General features: G+C 46.0%; 2 protein-coding genes across 5 annotated transcripts in view; one reads left to right on the top strand and one right to left on the bottom strand.

Annotated features, from left to right (window-relative positions):
• Positions 1-7969, bottom strand: part of IL23R (interleukin 23 receptor) — a 54202-nt gene extending 46233 nt beyond the window's left edge. For 2 of the 3 annotated variants that reach the window (XM_069738227.1, XM_069738224.1), the window contains exon 1: positions 7866-7969. The gene's annotated coding sequence lies outside the window, so the exon portion shown is untranslated. Of the gene's footprint in view, positions 1-3777; positions 3872-7865 lie in introns of those variants that run through there. The other variant, XM_069738225.1, reaches the window with a different exon arrangement.
• Positions 1591-16979, top strand: C8H1orf141 (chromosome 8 C1orf141 homolog). Of its 2 annotated transcripts, none has more exons than XM_069738228.1 (9): positions 1591-1682; positions 2578-2669; positions 8132-8259; positions 8860-8945; positions 10820-10890; positions 11007-11133; positions 12539-12647; positions 13520-13631; positions 15637-16979. In XM_069738228.1, the coding sequence occupies exons 2-9, from the start codon at positions 2595-2597 to the stop codon at positions 16639-16641; spliced, it is 1713 nt and encodes a 570-aa protein (XP_069594329.1). In that variant the 5' UTR covers positions 1591-1682; positions 2578-2594; the 3' UTR covers positions 16642-16979. The 2 variants fall into 2 exon arrangements, with proteins under 2 accessions (XP_069594329.1, XP_069594330.1); XM_069738229.1 differs by lacking the exon at positions 1591-1682 and adding an exon at positions 1946-2042.
• The last annotated feature ends 482 nt before the right edge of the window (positions 16980-17461 follow it).

Raw genomic sequence — 17461 nt, 5'->3', positions numbered from 1 at the left:
GGATACATCGGGGGCTTATCTACAGCATTACAGAATGCTGTAGATAAGCCCCTCATGCTGGTGGGCTTAGCTCACCTTCGATTTTGGGGGTGACAGGTTCCCTTTAAAACGATTATATTGTACATTTAGATGCTAATTGAGTGTTCAAACGTCAAAATTAAATCTGTGTTTTTCAAGTTGCCAATAATTCTCCCCATATGCAATGATTAACCCCTTTATAATTCAATGGCACATGTTAATCTACTAAAGGGTTACTCTAATCTGGAAGTCTCACCGCTCTGAAGAAAAGGATTCTGCCATGCTCCGTTGGGTGGGACATCCGCCCCAATGCTCTATGGTGTGACCGCCAGCGATGTCTGAGCTCAGCGTATGGCCATCTCCAGCAGACGCACAGACTATGGGGCCAGTTTATTAAGACTAGTGTTAAACTCCAATCTTGATGAAGGTGCACTGGAGTAAAATGCCTTAAATTCCCAAGAAGGTGTCCGTCTCCTTATGAATTTGACGCATCTTCAGACCAAAGTAAGAAATGCACTTTAATTTTTGACTGGAGAATATTTCTGTTGTAATTTACACCCATTTTTCACTTTTTTAGTACGTTATGATTAGTTTATGTGGTCGTGCTCGGCCATACTTTTCTAAGTTGGAGGAACCGACATAAAAACAATAAGATTTGCAACGTTTTTGAGTAAGTTGACATTTCTTAGCAGATTTGTAGGGTAAACTGATAAGTGGGCCCCTATTAGTGAAGGCATGTACGTCTTGTGGATAAGTGACTGATCACATGTTCAGATGGGAATAGCCCTTTGAAAAGAACCATCCATCAGGTCAAAAGTGTCCAGTTTTTGCTCTTATTTTATTCACCCTACTCCCGAATATTCCATTTTTTTCTTTCTTAAAATCCGCCATATGGATCCAGACATCTGAGCGTTTTCATTTGGTTCTAATTTTTATGGTTTGGCCAAGTGGGTGTGGCTAAAATGGTAATTACGCAGAAAGACTACAGACACGCCCCCGGAGAATCCCATGAGCCACACCCCAGGCCATAAAAATCAGCACTAAATAAAAAGTCCTGTACGTCTACACTCAAATTTAAATAAAGAAAAAGAATACTCAGGGGGGACAGCAGGAATAAAAGGAGCAAAAAACTGAACACTTTAGACCCGATGACACATCCTCATTAAATTTAAGAATCTTTAGAAAAAAAAAAATCAAAATATTAATGAAAACTGCAGAGCTCCAAAGCAGAGGGTCTAGTTCCAGGAAAGCTCAGTCATGGCTACTGCACACTGGAAAACTGGCATAATTGTGTTATTGATCAGGTCTTGAATACTGATCATATGAAGTATTGATAATTCTGCCCAGCACACCATGCTGGCTTTTGACGAGGCATTCTGGTATTTGTAGTTCACCAGACACCAGGCTATAAATGGAGATAATCATGTACAGCAGCATGGAATCAATGGTGCTATATAAATAAATGATAATAATAATAATAATCTGCAGTGCTCAACTCTATTCATATAGAGGTCCCTCTAATGGACGGAAGGTGAAGTGCGTGTCGTGTCCATAGGAACCAGAAGGACGCACAGATCTGCTGATACTTTGTTGCAAAGCACAAGAGCTGGAAACAAGGGCCGCACTGGGCATGAATGCCAGACACAGGGATCCAGACACACGGGGTAATGATGACATGACTCATGGTATAATGTGTGCAAAGGTTCTTCAAATGCCTTCATACAATAACATGCAGCCTTTAGCTTTCCGACTGCAGTGAAACTGCCAGGGCATGCTGGGATTTGTACTTTGCAACAATTGGAGAGCCGCAGCTTGCAGTAGCTGCATTTATGGTAATGACCGAGGCGTAACCTGCACAATATTCCCTACTGACCCCGGAGCGATCCTTCATCGTGGGGCCACTTGCTGGATTGTCCGTCACCGTTACGCCGCTTTCATGTAATCATTTCAGGGATCAGATCTCCGATAGGATAAAGCTGGAAAATGTCCCCGATTCCTGGAGCCGCTGGTTACATCGTATAAAGGTCTATTATTCGGCAGTTCTACCTGACAACCAATATGGAGGCTGTAGGGACTCGTCACGCTGCTTTGCTGGAAACTTCCAGCTTTTAGATTAGGACTCCATGGAAGACAGGAGGTTGACATTTCTTCATTAAATTGTAGCCTTGAGCTGGACGGCGAATTTGGCTGCAACATACGGTAGATCGCACTATGTGGCTGCTACAGGGCAGCAAAAGGTCGGTGAATATGGTGATAGCCCGACTGAAAGGGGCGAGGAACAAAAATGCAGCCAATTAAAAATATTATAAAGTTTCGTGGCTTGTCTCTGTCCCCCAGGGGGGCGCAATTTGACCCCATTCACCTGCATATTTCTGCAAAGAAGCAGCTGCACGGAGCGATTTTTGACCGTGTGACCCGTGTAGTGGCCCAAGGCGACGTCGCTGGCCTGGACGGATGCCACCGCATGTGGAGCACTTCCTGTTATAATTAGATTTTGCATTGATGTTTGTATCATTTATATAGTCAAATCTGTTTTAGATGTTTTTATCTCACTTTCAGTTTAATTTAACGGAAAAATGGCTCAGAGGATTCTGCTCGGACTTGATGCGCTGGAGAAATATTCACAAGAGATTCTGGACAAACGCGCAAAGGTGAGTCGTCGGCAATGACAGAGATGGGGAGCAATGTACAATTACCTGGCGGCCGCCTGCTGCTATAAAGGGGTTTCTGTGAAGGGTCCGCCCCACCACAATAACCCTAGTAGTAATGTCTTTGGTAGGCCACGTTCACACTATCAGTATTTGGTCAGTATTTTACATCAGTATTTGTAAGTCAAAACCAGGAGTGGGTGATAAATACAGAAGTGGTGACTTTTCCTCTGATTGTTCTTCTCCTGGTTTTGTCCTACAAACACTAACTGTGGCCTTAGAACTCTCATTTTATCCTGCCTCCAATAGTCTGGAAAGTTTCAGTCTGGCACAGGATAATCTGGGATCTGGAGAGACCAGAAGCCTAAAAAACGTGCGACTCCTCAGACTGTTGAGTGATCTTCAAGGCTTCAACCCTTGTGAATTAAATGTATAAGGCTATGTGCACACGATGCGGATTTTGCTGCAGGTCCGCAGCAGTTTCCCATGAGTTTGAAGTACAATTTAAACCTATGGGAAACCGGAAACGCTGTGCCCATGCTGCGGAAAAAAACTTGCGGAAACGCAGCCGTTTACATTCCGCAGCATGTCAATTCTTTGTGCGGAATCCGCAGCAGTTTTACACCTGCTCCATAAGAGAAAACTGCAGGTGTAAAACCGCAGTGGAATCCGCACAAAAACCGTGGTAAATCCGCTATAAATCCACAGGAAAAACACAGTGTTTTTGCCCTGTGGATTTATAAAATCAAGCTGCAGAAAAATCAGCAGAGGTCCATTCTACGTGTGCCATACCCTAAAACTTTCTCAATAATCCAGAACATCTGACGACTTTTTGCCCAACCAAGTTCATTATGATCAGGGCAGAGGCGTAGCTAGGGTTTTGGTTCAGGGGGGGGCGAAACTTCTGAGTGGCCCCTAACCAGGTAACCTTGATTACAACTGGGTGACGCGCCCTAATACTGGAGGAGAACCTCAGCAGATGACTGCGCTGTTACTGAAGATAATCTCTATATAACGACCAACATGGATATTACCGCTATATGGTCAGTGGTAGATACCAGCCCTACAGAACATATAACAGATCACTGCACAGTTACAGATAATGTCTTACCGCTGACGTCCTTTCTGATGGAATCGTTCATTTTTCCCGTCTTTTCCATCTGGCCCAGACCAACATGACAACATCTTCCAGCCAGGACTCACCTGCAGAGAAAACAACAAAGACACATTTCACTTCTCATATTCCAGCCCCATCACCATCTATTCCCAACCTGCACAAACTCCTCATCCTGCTGATACCCCAATACTGAGCCGCTGCTGCCATATGTGTCCCTATTACTGCACCTGATATACCCCAATACTGAGCCGCTGCTGCCGTATGGGTCCCTATTACTGCACCTGATACCCCAATACTGAGCCACTGCTGCCATATGTGTCCCTATTTCTGCACCTGATACCCCAATACTGAGCCACTGCTGCCGTATGTGTCCCTATTACTGCACCTGATACCCCAATACTGAGCCGCTGCTGCCGTATGTCTCCCTATTTCTGCACCTGATACCCCAATACTGAGCCGCTGCTGCCGTATGTGTCCCTATTACTGCACCTGATACCCCAATACTGAGCCGCTGCTGCCATATGTGTCCCTATTACTGCACCTGATACCCCAATACTGAGCAGCTGCTGCCGTATGTGTCCCTATTTCTGCACCTGATACCCCAATACTGAGCCGCTGCTGCCGTATGTGTCCCTATTACTGCACCTGATACCCCAATACTGAGCCGCTGCTGCCGTATGTGTCCCTATTACTGCACCTGATATACCCCAATACTGAGACGCTGCTGCCGTATGTGTCCCTATTACTGCCCCTGATACCCCAATACTGAGCCGCTGCTGCCGTATGTGTCCCTATTACTGCACCTGATACCCCAATACTGAGCCGCTGCTGCCGTATGTGTCCCTATTACTGCCCCTGATACCCCAATACTGAGCCACTGCTGCCATATGTGTCCCTATTACTGCCCCTGATACCCCAATACTGAGCCGCTGCTGCCGTATGTGTCCCTATTACTGCACCTGATACCCCAATACTGAGCCACTGCTGCTGTATGTGTCCCTATTTCTGCACCTGATACCCCAATACTGAGCCGCTGCTGCCGTATGTGTCCCTATTACTGCATCTGATACCCCAATACTGAGCCGTTGCTGCCATATGTGTCCCTATTACTGCATCTGATACCCCAATACTGAGCCGCTGCTGCCGTATGTGTCCCTATTACTGCATCTGATACCCCAATACTGAGCCGCTGCTGCCATATGTGTCCCTCTTACTGCACCTGATACCCCAATACTGAGCCGCTGCTGCCGTATGTGTCCCTATTACTGCCCCTGATACGCCAGCAGCGGCTCAGTATTGTGGTATCAGGGGCAGTAATAAGGACATATACGCCAGCAGCGGCTCAGTATTGGGGTATGTGTCCTTATTACTGCCCCTGATACCACAATACTGAGCCGCTGCTGCCGTATGTGTTCCTATTACTGCCCCTGCTGTGTGGTTCTCTGTGCCCTCTAAATTCTAAAGCAACTCTCTACAATATAGTATTGCCGGGTGCAAGTGCCCTAGAAAACAGTGCCCATATTTTGACCCTAGAAAGTAATAATGCCCTCTGTGCCCCTAGGACAGTCACAGTAACCTGAGTTCCCCTATAACAATAAGTGTCCACTTTATTAAATGTAAAGTCCTGAGTCTCCCCCCTGTACAGCTCCAATATACACAGTATAATGCACCCACACAGTATACTGACTCCTTAGTAGCCCCCAAACTGTTTGATGCCTCCAACAATGTATAATGACCCCCTCTCTGTAATTTCCATACTGTATGATGGCCCCCTAGATAGCCTTCATATACAGTAGCATAATGCACCAAAGAGTCCACAATATAGTATAATGCACTCCCCATAGGCAGACTCTATAGCATATGGCAGCCCCCCCATATAGGCAGACCCTGTAATAAAGCAACACCCCCATAGTCAGACCCTGTAATAAGGCAGTACCCCCATAGGCAGACCCTGTAATAATGCAATACCCCCATAGTCAGACCCTGTAATAAGGCAGTCCCCCCCATAGTCAGACCCTGTAATAAGGCAGCCCCCATAGTCAGACCCTGTAATAAGGCAGCCCCCATAGTCAGACCCTGTAATAAGGCAGCCCCCAGAGTCAGACCCTTTAATAAGGCAGCCCCCAGAGTCAGACCCTGTAATAAGGCAGCCCCCAGAGTCAGACCCTGTAATAAGGCAGCACCCCCATAGTCAGACCCTGTAAAAAGGCAGCCCCCATAGGCAGCCCCTGTAATAAGGCAGCACCCCCATAGTCAGACCCTGTAATAAGGCAGCACCCCTATAGGCAGACCCTGTAATAAGGCAGCCCCCAGAGTCAGACCCTTTAATAAGGCAGCCCCCAGAGTCAGACCCTTTAATAAGGCAGCACCCCCAGAGCCAGACCCTGTAATAAGGCAGCACCCCCATAGTCAGACCCTGTAATAAGGCAGCACCCCCATAGTCAGACCCTGTAATAAGGCAGCACCCCTATAGTCATACCCTGTAATAAGGCAGCACCCCCATAGTCAGACCCTGTAATAAGGCAGCACCCCTATAGGCAGACCCTGTAATAAGGCAGCCCCCAGAGTCAGACCCTTTAATAAGGCAGCCCCCAGAGTCAGACCCTTTAATAAGGCAGCACCCCCAGAGCCAGACCCTGTAATAAGGCAGCACCCCCATAGTCAGACCCTGTAATAAGGAGCACCCCCATAGTCAGACCCTGTAATAAGGCAGCACCCCTAAAGTCATACCCTGTAATAAGGCAGCACCCCTATAGTCAGACCCTGTAATAAGGCAGCAGCACCCTTTCAAAATAAATAAATACTCTCCTGTCTTCTTCCTGGCTTCTGCGCGGCTCCCACTGATCTCCTGACAGCGGGCGTCGGGCAGTGACGTCATCGCGCCCGCTGTCAGTGTCGGCGACGTCAGACGCTGACACTGACAGGGGGATAATGGGAGAAGAAGGGCAGCGCAGCGCTCCTTCTCCCATCAATGCGATCAGCTGTATTGGCTAAATACCGGTACAGCTGATCTTCCGATGACGGCGGGGGGCCCACTGCTGGCTCCAGGCTCCCGCCTGCTCAGGAGCCTCGTAGCGGCAGAACAGGGAGATCGATTCTCCCTGCTCTGCCGCAGAAGCGCTGCGCACGCCGATACAGTTAGGGTACCGTCACACAGTGCAATTTTCATCGCTACGACGGTACGATCCGTGACGCTCCAGCGTCGTAACAATATCGCTCCAGCGTCGTAGACTGCTGTCACACTTTGCAATCTACGACGCTGGAGCGATAATTTCATGACGTATGTGCGATGTAGAAGCCGTTGGTTACTATGCGCACATCGTATACGATATATGTTACACCATGCAATCATGCCGCCACAGCGGGACACTAGACGACGAAAGAAAGTTTCAAACGATCTGCTACGACGTACGATTCTCAGCGGGGTCCCTGATCGCAGGAGCGTGTCAGACACTGCGATATCGTAACTATATCGCTCGAACGTCACGAATCGTGCCGTCGTAGCGATCAAAATTGCACTGTGTGACGGTACCCTTACAGTAGCGTAGCTCCGGGTGGGCGCCCTCAGAGCACTGGGCCGGGGGACCAGCACCCTCTGCCCCCCCGGTAGCTACACTACTGGATCAGGGGCCTATATTAGTTAGGCCCCCATTACGGTAAGTTTAACCCTTGTAGCTCTCTCAGCCCATTTCTTTTTCTGCAAGAGTCGAAAGAACAATGTAGGACACAGATTTGCAGAAATCCAGCGGTGACCCCGTTTCTGTGTGCAGAGCTGTTAACCACAAGTCACATTCGCAGATATTCTGAGTGATTTGTGAACTTGGTTTTATGATGCTGTAATACTAGATTATGCAATAAATACCATGAACAGGAGGGCGGCGCATGCTGCAAATATAGAGAGCAACCGAGAGTAGAAAATAGAGGGATTACCGGCAATCTAATGTCCTACAGACAGGGTATAGTCACATGTTCCAGTTATGTACAGTTTCTTGATGCAATCTGGCAAAAATACAGCCAAATAAATCAGAATATAAAACTCAATATGTGAATAAAGCCCCATACGAAGATGCGGCAACACCTACCTCGTAGCATTTAATGCAGCACCCATCAATACCAGCAGAATCCCACATTGTGGACCTTGGAATCTGCTTCTCCGGGGCCTGATTCAGTGGACACGGTCTAATCTGTGACTCTCCAGCTATTGTAAAACTACAGTTCCCAGCATGCCTAGCATGAGAGTTTTGCAACACCTTGGACCCACAGGTTGAGCATCACTGCTATAAAGCAATTCCTTTATTTTATTGTCACTTAAGTGGTTGTAAATCATATATCACGTGTTTTCTTCTAGAAATGCAGCCTGGGCTATCTGCAGAGAATCCCACCTTTAAGAATCCCGCTAGATTTTGAGCCAAAGACTGATCAGAAGCCTGATGAGAAAACTAACAGAGAGAAGCCCCCAACACCGAGAGCTTCCAGGTGGGACATCAGCCAATACCTGAACGTGAGGCTTATACATCAGCCCTGGACTTTATTATGCGTTTCATTCAGAGTTTAATTCATTTTAATAATACAAATGTATCAAGGAGAAAGCGAGGACATCCTGAGTGATCCTTCCCTGCAACCCTCAGCCTCTCGCCGGGCTCAATGCTTCCACTTTTGTCCGGACGTGAACATGACCAACACCGCCAGTCACAGCCCATAGCAGTGATGATAGTGCGCATGGCACAAACCCGCCGAGTACAGTGATACCAATGGTGGAAACTGGTTTAAAAGCCGAGTTTTTTATCAAATGTGTTGCTATTGGGCTATTTTTACAAAATCCAGGACACTACTAAAAAAAGTTCATCTGTCTGCAGTTTCCACTAGGGGGAGCTGACTGCATACACTGCTCATACATACATGCGTGTGTATGGAGCTCCCCCTAGTGGCAGTTGCATACTGAAATAAACTAAGCATTTAACTTTACGTGTGCTCTACCCCATGTATATAAATTTATTTTAATGACTCCTCAATGGTTCAGAACATTCTCTCAGAGCTAAACCTAAAGTGCTAATTCATGTTTTTCTCCCCCCCCAGATATCCAATTGACAATGATTTTGGAAAGGCAGTATATCTCCGACCCTTCACTGCACCTGCTCGCTTCCCTGATTACCATAGCCAAGGTCCGTTCTTAATTCTGCAATTTGTAGATTATCACTGACAAAAATATATATATTTACAGTTATGTTTTGCTTTCTATACACCCGAGTATATGATAACTAATTACTGATAGTCCCGACAACATGAACCCTCAAGCTATCCTCTTTCTCCCGGGTAAAGTACAAATGTTGCAGAGAGGGGCAGCCCATTGAAGTAGTAATGCCTCCATATTTCAATTAACATACATGTATAGACAGAGCTATAATATAGATGATTGTTTGCTGACTTCTGTAATATATCTCTATAGTAGTCATAGCTTCTTTTTATGCAAATCTCCTGCTTATTTGCTGGTTTCATTGACAAAAGGCCAACGTACAAAAGCCTTTCCTTCACTGTGTGTGCAGATGAAGTGACGCCTGCCCTCTGCCATTCCTGAGCAAGCTCTGCGCTGGGGTTGATCACAGACAGTAACTGAATGTAGGAGACTGTTTTGGCAATCACTGGACTTGGCCCTGGAGGCCCACTGTCTTTGAAGGTCTTGATGATCCGATAAATGGATGAGTTAGGGGCAATCTTACAAGGCAGCAATGTCCTTGCCTGTAAAGCCCTTCAGATGCAAACTAATGATGGCTGCACGTTTCAGTCTGCTCATATAATTCAAGCATCATGAGTGAGATCAGCTGCCTTGTCCTCATCAATACTTTCTCCTGAACAAATGAGAAAATCACTGGAATTATTTAAGTAGGTCATTTTTGGGCAGAGCTGAAATTCAGTGGAAATGTTTTTATATTGTTTTTTTTTTTAAACTTATTTTCTTGACATGGAATGACCGCAATTTATCGAATCACTTGTCATAACAATCAGGAGTTAATGCAAATTGCCATTCTAAAAGCTGAATCAGCAAAATTTGTGTCTGTCTCAAAAGCTTTGGCCACGACTGGCGGCATCATTATCTTGCCTTGTCTGTTTCAACCACAAGGGGGCACTCTATAGAGAGCTAATAGAGAGATAATGATCGCCCTCTTGTGGGGAGAGCAGAAAGTGTGTTGGTTATCATTTGCATTGTGCCTGACTGTATGTTTATGTATTTATATTAGGGTTTAATAACATTGTTACATTTATATGGTAAAAATGTATCAAGTATCTGGCACTGGGTCATATAGAAAGAAGCAGTGATGGCAATTTATATACAGTCCTCCATTCACTTAAAGGGGTTGCCCTGTCCAAATCGATAAGTCTGCAGTCACTCTGTGAGCCTGCTGACTTATGAATCCCCCCAGCACACGCACTGTGGGGATTCGCCAGTTTCTGACCGGCGAGTATGTATGCGTTATACATACTCCCGGGTTGTGGCCTTGCTCCATGTAAGTGTATGGAAGTGAGGCTGCGCCCACTGGCCGGGAGCATGTATAACTCATAAATACCCTCTGGTCCTGGGTCATAAACTAGGGAACCCCACAGTGCATGTGCTGGGGGGATTCAGAAGTCTTAAGGCACACAGAGTGACTGCAGGTGCTTATCGATTTGGACCGGACAACCCCTTTAAGGGTCTCATAGCAGCGGCGAGGTCTAGTTCTGGCAGATATACCACTGGCCAATAACTCAGGATGCAGACAATGTAATGTCAGTGGTCCGCATTAGATTAAGTGGGGGGATATACCTGCACCTGAGGCTGCGTTTCACCTCTCCAACCCTAAAGTTTGGCGTCAGATAAGCGGCGCCCGAGATACTTTGTATTCAGGTAAATCAGGGAGGATGATAACCCTTGGCCCGTTCTATAGTTCTCTCTGTATAGGGACATTGTATCTGGCTGTTCTGATTGTTAGTGTGGAGATATGGAAGCGTTGGGTATGTCGATCATTCTATGTGATAATAGTAATGGATGCCCCAATTACAGGGAGGGAACTGAAGAAGAGTCCAAAGCCGAGATGCATCTCTGCAACCCGGAGGAGATGCTGGAGAAGTGAGGTGCTGCCCCGAGCCGCGTTCTTCAGGGATAATCAGCACATGGTGAAGGCTGATGGATTCCTAATCACTGGGTTTCTTTTGTTTTTGCCTTTTGATCTTTTTTGTTTTCCCTTCAGGTGGAATCTCTCCTGGACCTGGATACTCTGTGCCGTATGGTGCACACCGGTCCGGTGCTGTCCAGTCTGGGGGGAGCGTCATTAGTGGCATCACCTAGGGACGTAGTGCAAGAATCCAACGCAACAGGTTGGTGAAAATGTCAGCAGGACTACAGTATCTGCAGGCGCTACAGAAATGCATGCTAGTAAAGATTAATGCTACTGCATAGCACTATTATTATGGGCACTGGATGATGCTATTATAATGTCACTGTATAGCACTGGATGTTACGTATTCACTGTAAAGCACTGGATGATGGTATTATATGTTCACAGTATAGCACTATTATTATGGGCACTGGATGATGGTATTATATGTTCACAGTATAGCACTGGTATTATGGGCACTGGATGATGCTATTATAATGTCACTGGATAGCACTGGATGTTACGTACGCACTGTAAAGCACTGTTATTATGAGCACTGGATGATGGTATTATATGTTCCCTGTATAGCACTGGTATTATGGGCACTGGATGATGCTATTATAATGTCACTGTATAGGACTGGATGTTATGTATTCACAGTATAGCACTGGTATTATGGGCACTGGATGATGGTATTATATGTTCACAGTATAGCACTGGTATTATGGGCACTAGATGATGGTATTATATGTTCCCTGTAAAGCACTGGTATTATGGGCACTAGATGATGGTATTATATGTTCCCTGTAAAGCACTGTTATTATGAGCACTGGATGATGGTATTATATGTTCACAGTATAGCACTGGTATTATGGGCACTGGATGATGGTAATATACTGTATGTGCACTGTATAGCACTATTATGTGACCCATGGTCAGTTCATGCTTTGTGGTCCGATCTCAGTCTGCTCTGCACCGACGTCTGAATGAACCCTAGGGTGCTATTATTTGGCTACTTTCACACTTGCGTCGGTACGGGCCCGTCGCTATGCGTCGGGCCGACGTACCGACGCAAGTTGTGAAATTAATGAACAACGGGGGCAGCGGATGCAGTTTTTCAAAAGCATCCGCTGCCCCATTGTAATGTCCGGGGAGGAGGGGGCGGAGTTCCGGCTGCGCATGCACGGTTGAAAATGGCGGACGCGACGCACAAAAAAAGTTACATGTAACGTTTTTTTGTGCCGACGGTCCGCCAAAACACGACGCATCCGTCGCACGATGGATACGACGTGTGGCAATGCGTCGCTAATGCAAGTCTATGGAGAAAAAAACGCATCCTGCGGGCAACTTTGCAGGATGCGGTTTTTCCCAAAAAACAACGCATTGCGACGTACGTCACACAACGCTAGTGTGAAAGTAGCCTTTATTGTGCAATCTAAAAACAGAACAATTGAGCTTTTCTTACTCTTTCCGAAATATGGGAAAGTAAATCCCATGCACTTTCCATGGAACGTCACCAACATTGATCTGACACTGCACACTTTTATACTACACACAAACGGGATAAATCAATCAATGCTTCATATCTTGCATCTCAGACTCTTCAATTTTTTGCACTACAATAGAACAATCAGACTTGCCTGTATGTGCGGATGATTTCAGACCGGAAAAGACATCAGAGTCAGCTAGAAGCAGCAGAGCACAAGACGTCACCGACCATTGTCCTCCCTCCAGGTGAAGTAGATGAAGAATGGCACCTGTGTTATAGAATAATACATTCCTGGAGCCGCCAGAAGGGGGCAGGCTGCTGTACAGAAAGTAACAAGTTTCAGTTATTCAGAATTTCTTATGGTATAAATATCGCATATTTCCATATGACGTCCTTCATTCACTTTGGAAAAATCACTTTTATTACGAAAACTTACAATTTCTAATCAAAATTTGATCATTCGCAAAGATTCTCAGCAGGTGATCATTCTCAGATTTAATACATATGATCAAGAATATTTTTTTTATCTAATATGTTTCATATTTTAATTCCTTGCCAGTTTTAAGATCTCTGATTGCTTTCAATGGATGGGAAAATTCTTGCTTAGCTTCAAAGGCTGATAAACTGTCCTGATCATGTCCATTTAAAACAGCTGCAGTGCTCGTTACAGTGTGTCAGGGCTAAACAATGTCAGAGACTGAGACTCTGCATTTAAAAAATAAAGTTTCGATTCACTGAAAATAACCAGAGATCTTGAAAATGGTAAAGTATAGAGAGTTGCTTAAAAATTCCTTATACTATGATTAATTAAGTTTTATCTGATCATGAACTCAGAAAAAAAATCCTTAAAGGGGTTGTCCAGGCTTAGATATTATGGCTGTCTTCTTTGAAAAACAGCACCACCCATATCTACAGGTTGTTAGGTATTGCGGCTCTGCACCGTTCACTTCCATGGAACTGAGATGGAAAACCATAAATTACCCGCAGAAACAGCTGGCGCGTTTATCTACTCCTGGACAATCCCTTTAAGTCTACACCAATTCCTACATCTTAGCTTGCCCAGAGTAGGACCCTGCTGAGCGTCACTTTATTTATTTATTTTTTTTCCCATTAACAGTTTAAATGCCCAGAAAGCAGCCGCCATCTCCCTGTGCATGGAGGATGAAATGGAGAATCCTGACAATAAAATTCTATCTGTGAGACAGAAGACAATTAGTGCACGCGTGCAGGTAATCTGCTCCCACACTGCGCTCTGGCACCCGCTCGTTGGTCCCATCAGAGCTTATGTCCCCCCCCCCCAAAAAAAAAAACGGTATTCAGATATATGCGCCGATTGGGTCATAGACTATAATGGTGCTGGCAGAGTGAACATGCACTCTGATGTGCTTCATTTTTGGGCGTGCACGCCTACTGCAGGTGGACACTCGGGGTGCTTTCACATTGCTTTCTGGCGCCCATTTGTTGGCTCCCTCAGGGTTTATGCCTGAACCCCCTTTCAAATCGGGATTCGGGCATATGCACCTGACTGGGCCATAGACTATAATGGTGCCGGCAGAGTGAACGTGCGCTCTTCCATGCAAGATTTTCGAGTGTGTACGCCTACTGGAGGCCTATACTCAATGTCCGGGTGTCCCCCCCACCAGGAGGCGCATACCCCCGAAAATGATGCACAGAAAAGAGCATGTTCGCACTGCTGGCACCATTATAGTATATGGCCTCATCGGTGCATACGTCCCGTTTGTGGGGGTTGGGAAAGTTCGGACCCACGAACGTGACAACAATAAATGATATATGAAAGAACCCCAACACCATGTCATTATCTCTCACCAATACTTCAATGGATGGCATATCCTAAGCACGAACATGCAGCCTGGAGATCTCCACAACTACTACTCTCAACATTCCCTGACAGTGTGGAGAGTCCAGAGATACGTGTAAATGTTGGGTCTCCTGTGTGAGGGCAGCAGAGGATAGAGCTAGATGGAGATGCTGAGCTCGGCATTGAACATTTTATGACTTGTTTCAGTATGTAAAATCTGTGCAAATGCTGCCAGAGAAATCCTGTGAGTCCTGCTTCCCCTGCCCACTTATAAAGAAAGCCTGTGAGTCCTGCTTCCCCTGCCCACTTATAAAGAAAGCCTGTGAGTCCTACTTTTCCTGCCCACTTATAAAGAAAGACTGTGAGTCCTGCTTCCCCTGCCCACTTATAAAGAAAGCCTGTGAGTCTTACTTCTCCTGCCCACTTATAAAGAAAGACTGTGTCCTACTTCTCCTGCCCACTTATAAAGAAAGCCTGCGAGTCCTGCTTCCCGTGCCCACTTATAAAGAAAGCCTGTGAGTCCTACTTTTCCTGCCCACTTATAAAGAAAGACTGTGAGTCCTGCTTCCCCTGCCCACTTATAAAGAAAGCCTGTGAGTCCTACTTCTCCTGCCCACTTATAAAGAAAGACTGTGTCCTACTTCTCCTGCCCACTTATAAAGAAAGCCTGCGAGTCCTGCTTCCCGTGCCCACTTATAAAGAAAGCCTGTGAGTCCTACTTCTCCTGCCCACTTATAAAGAAAGCCTGCGAGTCCTGCTTCCCGTGCCCACTTATAAAGAAAGCCTGTGAGTCCTGCTTCCCCTGCCCAATTATAAAGAAAGCCTGTGAGTCCTGCTTCCTCTGCCCACTTATAAAGAAAGCCTGTGAGTCCTGCTTCCCCTGCCCACTTATAAAGAAAGCATGAGAGGCCCTCTTCCTCCACTCACTCATAAAAAAGCATGAGTCCTGAGTAGAGAAAGCTTGAGTCCTATTCACATACCCCTTATATAGAAAGCATGTGAGTCCCGTTTCACCCCGCCCACTCATATCACTCATAAAGCCTGTGAGTTTCACTTCCCCCGCCTCCTCATAGATAAGCCTGTGAGTCCTGTTTCACCCCACCCACTCATATCACTCATAAAGCCTGTGAGTCTCACTTCCTCTGCCTCCTCATAGATAAAGCCTGTGAGTCCTGTTTCACCCCACCCACTCATATCACTCATAAAGCCTGTGAGTCTCATTTCCCCCACCTCCTCATAGATAAGCCTGTGAGTCCTGCTTCCCTCGCCATAGAAAAAGCACAGAAACGTGTACATTCCATATCTCGGCATCTCGCCCTTTCCTATGCTGCCCACAGATTGGAGGTCTGACAGATACAAATGCAAATCTCAATTAACAAAAAGAATAATGTTATAATTAGTATTTTCCTTTGTAGATTGTCAGTGAAACCCACCCGATCATTTACAACAATCACATTAACAACTTGTCTGATTTCCGGAGGAACCTGATTCTAAGATCCAAAACCTTCTCTCCTGCTGGAGCCAGCCCCCTCCTAAGAAACCGGCAACTTGGATTACAGGGCGCCATGCTGAAGAAGAGTAACCTCAATAAAGCCTCATCATCTGATAACACCAAGGTCATCCTCTATTACTTATCAGCAGACGGAACACAGAAAAGGGTGAAGATGGCCAAAGACGGAAACGTCACCAAGCAGAAACAAGTAAACAGTCCTGAAACTAGGAAGAACCGTGCGCAAGACCAAAAATCAATACACATATCTCCTACTATTGAGAAGCAGGATGAGGAGCTTGGTGTCGGACCAGTCATAAATGGGATGAACCCTATGACAGTAGTGGACTGTGGTCCATCTCTCCATGCAAGGTCCCAGCATGAATCAAGGCTGTTTTGTCCGAGCAGCACGAGAACCTTCAGTTCTCAGATCTCGAAACCCAGCAGTGTAAGGGAAATACACAACTGGAGCTATGTCTCCATCTCCAAACCATTATCACCCCCTGAGATCCCAGCAGAACCTCTACAGAAGAAAACGTTTGGTGGTAATGAATCTCCTGACATGGTGAAGGACGAGGTGATGCCAACGTCCGGGATGATGTTCTTCACAAAGTCTGTGATATTAGAGGATAGAAATGGGAAACCTGGATCTTCTTCTGATGAAATAAATCCTGGAGGAACATATTTGGGACGTGTAAGATCCTCCGAGGGCACTACAGAAGAAAGCAAGATGGAAGGTAATGGGACTGCAGAGTTAAATGGAGAAATCGGCCAAAGTCATCGTCATTCGGCAACTGAGCTTCAGGAAATTACTGACTCCGAAAATGAATCCAATGAGGAGCAAGACCGGAAATCCTCTGCTATCTGCGTGCGTCTCAATTCAACCCCCGTTATCAGTATCCCGACAGCAACTGTAGATAGCGCGGATTAATTCATATTATATCATGGGGGAGGGGAAATTGGATCATAACCAGCAAAGCTACAGCTGACAGCCCTCACCCCATTATCCTGATTATTGGGTGCATCATTGAATCTGCTCATTGAGTTAGGTTGTAAAGTTTCTAATAATTCCAAGGTTCAATGTGTTCTAGAAAGTGCTGGATTATCAAACATTCTAATTATTGATTGATTTTCAAAACTCTGAAAGGCACAAAATTTACAGAAATGACACTTAGTACGTAATATTGGCACTCAAATTGTTCCATAATTGTTATTTTCTATTTCCTTCTGGATATTGCAGTTTTGTGCCATAAACAAGCGCTGGATTATCGGATTTGTCGTTTTTCGCAGATGTTGGATTACATGATGAAAGGCTGAGAAAGTAGGACTCACAGGCTGTCTCTATGAGTGTGCGAGAGGGACAGGACTCACACGCTCTTTATCTGAGCGGGCAGGAGAAGCAGGACTCACAGGCTCTCTCTATGGATGAGTAGGGGGAGCGGACTCACAGGCTCTCTTTATGGATGAGTAGGGGGAGCAGGACTCACAGGCTCTCTCTATGGATGAGTAGGGGGAGCAGGACTCACAGGCTCTCTCTATGGATGAGTAGGGGGAGCAGGACTCTCAGGCTCTCTCTATGGATGAGTAGGGGGAGCAGGACTCACACGCTCTTTATCTGAGCGGGCAGGAGAAGCAGGACTCACAGGCTCTCTCTATGGATGAGTAGGGGGAGCAGGACTCACAGGCTCTCTCTATGGACGAGTAGGGGGAGCAGGACTCACAGGCTCTCTCTATGGATGAGTAGGGTGAGC

Source organism: Ranitomeya imitator, chromosome 8 (genome assembly GCF_032444005.1).
Source record: "Ranitomeya imitator isolate aRanImi1 chromosome 8, aRanImi1.pri, whole genome shotgun sequence".
Taxonomy (NCBI): Eukaryota; Metazoa; Chordata; class Amphibia; order Anura; family Dendrobatidae; genus Ranitomeya; species Ranitomeya imitator.
The sequence above is the reverse complement of the archived record's forward strand: the minus strand, read 5'-3'. Positions and strand labels throughout refer to the sequence as shown.

Excerpts from the sequence above, each read along its gene's own strand:
- C8H1orf141 (XM_069738228.1), top strand. The coding sequence starts at position 2,595 with ATGGCTCAGAGGATTCTGCTCGGACTTGATGCGCTGGAGAAATATTCA. Across the intron at positions 11,134-12,538 it reads GCAAGAATCCAACGCAACAG|AACAATCAGACTTGCCTGTA; the intron begins GTTGGTGAAAAT and ends GCACTACAATAG. Across the intron at positions 12,648-13,519 it reads GACCATTGTCCTCCCTCCAG|TTTAAATGCCCAGAAAGCAG; the intron begins GTGAAGTAGATG and ends TCCCATTAACAG.